At 54.5% G+C, this 5,813-nt stretch overlaps 1 protein-coding gene across 1 annotated transcript in view; it reads left to right on the forward strand.

The window, feature by feature from the left end:
- Nucleotides 1-5,063, forward strand: part of PADI2 (peptidyl arginine deiminase 2) — a 45,485-nt gene extending 40,422 nt beyond the window's left edge. The window contains exons 13-15 of the mRNA XM_023745205.1: nucleotides 574-659; nucleotides 3,358-3,486; nucleotides 4,419-5,063. Coding sequence (XP_023600973.1) covers nucleotides 574-659; nucleotides 3,358-3,486; nucleotides 4,419-4,652 — 449 coding nt within the window. The 3' untranslated portion in view covers nucleotides 4,653-5,063. The remainder of the gene's footprint in view (nucleotides 1-573; nucleotides 660-3,357; nucleotides 3,487-4,418) is intronic.
- Nucleotides 5,064-5,813: the final 750 nt, after the last annotated feature.

Raw genomic sequence — 5,813 nt, forward strand, 5'->3', positions numbered from 1 at the left:
GCTCATGGAAATGTGGGGAGATTACTGAGGTAATCCGTGCAAAACATCTGGGAGAATGTGTGCGCACAGAAGAGGCTCCCTGAGAACCCCGGGTGTTTCTTCTCAGGGAGGAACCCCATGGGCAATGTGGGGGGGGGAAAGGGGGGAAAGTCCCGGCCAAAAAACAGGCAAAAACCCAGGCTGAAGGAAGGTCTTGAAAACAGGGGGGGACACCCCTCTGGGCATCTTGCTCCTGCCATCCTCACCCTGGAGGGCTGCTCAGCCTCCGAAGCAGGCTCCAGGTGGAAGACTCAGGTGGCTCACTGTGCCACCCCACCCTCTGGCCAGAGAGAGAGCAAGGCAGCTGCCACCCGCTCGCTGGCCTAGGGCATATGCCCTGCTCCCTCCTTCCTACCCCCCACCCTCCCCTCGGCCCTGGGAAAGGAGTGTGTGCTGCAGAGGGGCCTCGTTTCTCCCAGGATTGCCCTCCTGTGTCCCAGCCCATCCCCATCCCCATCTCCCCCGCCCCCAGCAGTCAGCCCAGAAGCTGGCATACCTGAGGCTAAACTGTCCCCTGTGCTCTGATCCCCACAGGCTTGGGCGGGATGAGCAGCAAGCGAATCACCATCAACAAGATTCTGTCCAATGAGAGCCTGGTGCAGGAGAACCAGTACTTCCAGGTGCGGGCGGGGCAGGGGCCCAGCTGCTGCTGGGTGGGGTGGGGCAGAGGGTCCCTGGGACTGTGCCCAAGGTCACCTCTCACATCCTCAGGGCCTCCATAGGGAGTGGCCAAGGGTTCAGGGCACATGACAGACGGAAAAGCTTCAGTGAGCATTGGTTCAGCATCCCCGCTCAACCCCTGTGCTACAGCCGGGAGCTAAAGGGTGACAGGACGTGCGTCCGCAGGGGCCGGAAGCAGATAAGGGACCTGGGAAGGTAGGCATACCAGCCAGTGCTGAAGAGCCCAAACTCTGTACAGCTGGAGAGCCCATAGCATTTGGGGGAGATGCACCCCTTTAAAATATGGTGGAAACGCCAGACCTGCTCTCCAGAAAAATGCATATATGAGTATATGCCAGTGATGGCGAACCTTTTGAGCTCGGCGTGTCAGCATTTTGAAAAACCCTAACTTAACTCTGGTGCCATATCACATGTAGAAATTTTTTGATATTTGCAACCATAGTAAAACAAAGACTTATATTTTTGATATTTATTTTATATATTTAAATGCCATTTAACAAAGAAAAATCAACCAAAAATATGAGTTCGCGTGTCACCTCTGACACGCGTGTCATAGGTTCGCCATCACTGGTATATGCCCTGAATTTAGCAAGATGAAGTGGATCCCTGGGTGAGGAACAGATAGTCACAAGTACTAGTATGTAATGCTACCAGGTATGGGGCATCGCTTTACATGCGTGACCAGGTCAGGACAGCAGCCTGTCCTGGGAACCAGCACTTCGTGGGAGGCAGGGAAGGGGTGCTGACTTATGTCAGAATGAACAGCAGTTATGATCCATCTCTACGGGGGTTTGCAGTAAGCCATCTTCGCTCTGGCCTGAGTCCAGCTCATGAGTCCAGCAGCAGTTACATCATGGAACAGTCTCTCTTCCATAAGTACCAAGTTTACACACACACACACACACACACACACACACACACGATTTAAACAAAAACACATGATTGGCTCATATAAGTGGGAAGTCCCGTAGTGGAGTGGATTTCAGGCACAGGTTGATCAGGACTCCAGCTCCATTTACCTGCACTTCTTGGGTCTGCAGGTGCCCTCGTGGGTGGGAGCATAGCTGCAACAGTCCTCACATCCACCCAGACACCATCCATAAAGACAGAGGTCTATATGCCCCCAACAATGAAACAAAATGCCTTCAACCTGATTTACTGTCCATCCCCGAACCCGTCCCTGGGGCAAGGCGGTAGGGGCGAGAGTCCACTAATTAGCTCTCACCAGGAAGTGAGTGTGTGGTCAATCCAAGGCAACCTTGCAGGGGAGGGGGTGGAGTGGATGCTGGGAAGCAAAATCCACGAAACCCAAGCCACATTCACAAACCCCTCGGTGGCTATTTGAAAGTTGACTTTATCATAATATCTGCTTTCTGGTCATTTTTTGGCATCCGATAGATCTAAGGTGAATTCTGGGGTGAATTATGAGGTGAAATCATGCCCCTCCCCACTTTTGGCTGTAGGACCTGGGGCACCTCACTAAGAACGCCATGTCTTCAGTCCCCTCAACTGGGGCTCACCTCCCTCAGGGTTCCAGGTGGCGACCCCAGTATTCATTCCTCACCAGCCTCTCCCACACCCCCTTGGCTTTCTCCCTACCTTGGCCTCCCCCTTCCCCGAGGGTCCAAAATGCCGTTAGAACCTTCCCTGGAAGCAGATTCTAGCCGAGCAGCCTTCTCCACCCCCCAGAGGCTCCTTCTGCCTCGCCTTTCTCCTGGACACAGGTTCTCCCAGATGCTTGGGGCTTCTCCCCAGACAGGCCTCCTTGTGGCCGGAGAGTTCAGTGTGTCCAAGGCCCTGGGGTCCGCCACACCCACCTTCTCTTGCCCTGTTCTCAATTCTAGGGCCATCCTTATTCTCACCTCCTGGGGTGGCCTGAAGAGTCCACGAGAGACTGTGTAGCAAGCCCTTAGCACTGGGTCTGGCTCATTTACTGAGCCCTTCCTGGTATGACTGCTGTGATCTCCCACTCTGTTACTGCTGATCCCGAGCCCTGGCGAGGGCACTGGAGAGGGCAGGGATGCGAAGTGAGCCTGGAAGGCTCCCTGAAGTGCTGGGCCCTGGGTCTGATGCTGCAGACAAGAGTGGAGTTGACAAAGGTGGGGACACCAGAAAAGCCAGCGCTCCTGTACCTGTCCCTACCAGAACCAATAAGAGACAAGGATTGAGTCTTTATGGGGCCTTTACTCACATAGCTGGCCATCGGAGAAGACGGCGGGTTACGTACCCTAAAGACCGTCTTACATCTCATCTCAAGCCGGTCCTTTTCATAGGTGAAGGGGTTTGGAATTCAGGGGGAAACGTAGATCAGATAAATGCTGCAGTCTAGTGATCTGAGCATCCCCTGAGCATCCTCTCATGACCGTGATTCTTCATCTGCATCCTGGGCGGGGACACTCTCTCCCTGGAGCACAATGACTCAGATACCGTCTTGGTCCTCCTGGGACACGAAGGTTGGATTGCTTGCGGGTCTCCTGAAGTCAGGGTAGGTCCAGTCATACACTCCAGGCCCCGGAACAATAGCTTCTACACGCACCAGTTACCAAGCCCAGTAACCATATACCTACAGCTCTGTACAGTTCTGTATCAGTGGCAGGGCTGTCCTCTCACTCACCTGCCCTCCCTCCCCCCTCCCAGCGCTGCCTGGACTGGAACCGTGACATCCTCAAGAAGGAGCTGGGGCTGACGGAGCAGGACATCATCGACCTGCCTGCTCTGTTCAAGATGGACGAGGACCGCCAGGCCATAGCCTACTTCCCAAACATGGTGAGGCGCTCGGGGCCCCAAACCCCACCCAGGCCAGTCAGGGGGCAGCCAGAGCCAGAAGGACCCCCGGGCTGAGGCCGTCCACCGGGAGGCCCAGGTCCCAGTCCTGGCTGAGCTGCTGTGTGGCCTCAGCACCCACCCCGGGCACTTGGCCTCTCTGGGCTCACTCCCTCTGAAGGGAGATAGGCTCGTCCTGGCTGCCTCACTGGGTCCTGGGGAATCCTCTACCTTAAACAGATAGGAAAGGGCTGTGTAAGTTAAAAAGGCCTTTAAGGAGCCCTAGACGGTGTGGCTCAGTGGATAGACCGTCGGCCTGTAGACCGAAGGGTCCCGTATTCAATTCCAGCCAAGGGCATGTACCTTGGATGCAGGCTCCTTCCCAGCCTGGGCCCTGGTGCAGGAGGCAACCAATTGATGTATTTCTCTCACATCAATGTTTCTCTCTGTCTTTCCCTCTCTCTTCTACTCTCTCTAAAAATCAATGGAAAAATATCCTCGGGTGAGGATTTTAAAAAAAAGAAGACCTTCATGGACAGGGGAATTTTATTATCATAGAGGAGAGTCTTCTATGAGATAGAAAGAGGTTCAAACACACACACATAGATACATGCACGCATTTACATCCATACATGCGTGTACACACAAATACACATATGCATTTACATGCACGTGCTGCTGCATACATATATTGCTATGTGCACAGGCATGTACATGCACCTACATACAGAAAAAAGCCTGCTTTTCCACTTCAGCTCTGCCATGTATGAGTTGCTTAGCCCCCTCTGTGCCTCAGTTTCCTCATCTGTAAAGTGGGGATAATTCACAAGACGTACTTCATAGAGTTGTTGGGAGGGTCCAGTGGGTTTAGAACAGGGCCGGGTGCATAGTAGGTGCTCACTAAACAGGAGCTGTTGCCCTGCCCTCCATCACAGGTGAACATGATTGTGCTCGACAAGGACCTGGGCATCCCCAAGCCGTTCGGGCCCCAGATCGAGGAGGTGTGCTGCCTGGAGACACACGTGCGCTCGCTGCTGGAGCCCCTGGGCCTCTGCTGCACCTTCGTGGACGACATTTCCGCCTACCACAAGTTCCTGGGAGAGATCCACTGTGGCACCAACGTCCGCAGGAAGCCCTTCGCCTTCAAGTGGTGGCACATGGTGCCCTGACCGGCAGCGGGCGCTGTGTGCCAGTCTCAGCCCACCAGGAAGCGGTGTTGCGGCTAGGCCGGCCCTGTGGTTCTCATGAGGGCAAGAAGCCCCTCAGCCATAAGCATCAAGAAACTTGGAAAAAGCAAAACAAAAAAGTTTATTACTTACAGGACCCTAGAAATTACACAGCACACCCTGGGGCCACATGGCCAAGGTCGTGGGGCGAGAGAGCGTACGGACCCTGGGGTTCTGCCTTTTATTTGGGGTCGAGGGTGGGGGCCTAGGGTTTCCCCAGGCTCACTCTTCATTGGCAAATTTAAAACATAAGAGGGGGATGTTAAAGCACAGAAGAGGAAAAGCCAGCTGCCCAAATGGTCAGTTATCAAAGTCAACCAAGATCTCTAAGAGAAAGGAGCCTCTAAGACAGTGGTTCTCAACCTTGGCTGCACATTAGAATCACCTGGGAATCTTTTTAAAATCCTGATTTCTGGGCCTCATCCTCCATAAAGTCTGTTTCTTTGTTATGGGGTGGGGCCACAACATTAGTAACAAAGAAACAGAATTTCCAGAGGATGAGGCCTAGAAATCAGGATTTTAAAAAGATCCCCAGGTGATTCTAACGTGCAGCCAAGGTTGAGAACCACTGCCCTAAGAGGTAGTGGCCGTGATGGGGCCGACAGGAAGATGATGTGTGAGAGCTGTCATGGAAGTGGCTGCCGCGGCAGTCAGCTTCAGCCAGGCTCCTGCATGGCAACCCAGAGAAAACCCCCCTGTCAGGGCCACACTACCCAGGGCTCGGCACTTTCCCTCACATCGCGAGTTCTCCCCCAGAGCTCCCCCTGCCGACCAGATCGAGTTCTCCCCCAGAGCTCCCCCTGCCCGACCAGACCCACTGGGAGGCCTGCAGGAATTGGGGAGGGATTTGGGGTGTCGGTGCCTTGCCCTCCCTCAGAAGCCCTCAGCGTCCACTGACGTCACCCCCAGGGAACCTCACTCTGTCCTTCCTGAAAACAGCCGGGCGTTTGGCCAGTATCGGTCCAGCCCTGACATGAAAAACAGAGCAAAGCCGCAGCTACCCAGATCCTTCCCCAGAGAAGCCTGGTCCCTTGTCCAAAACTGCGTGCAGGTGGAGGGAGGAGGTCCAGGGCTCACCGGTTCTCCTCGTGGCCACGCCCTGAA

This window comes from Myotis lucifugus, unplaced genomic scaffold, assembly GCF_000147115.1.
Source record: "Myotis lucifugus unplaced genomic scaffold, Myoluc2.0 scaffold_523, whole genome shotgun sequence".
Classification (NCBI taxonomy): domain Eukaryota; kingdom Metazoa; phylum Chordata; class Mammalia; order Chiroptera; family Vespertilionidae; genus Myotis; species Myotis lucifugus.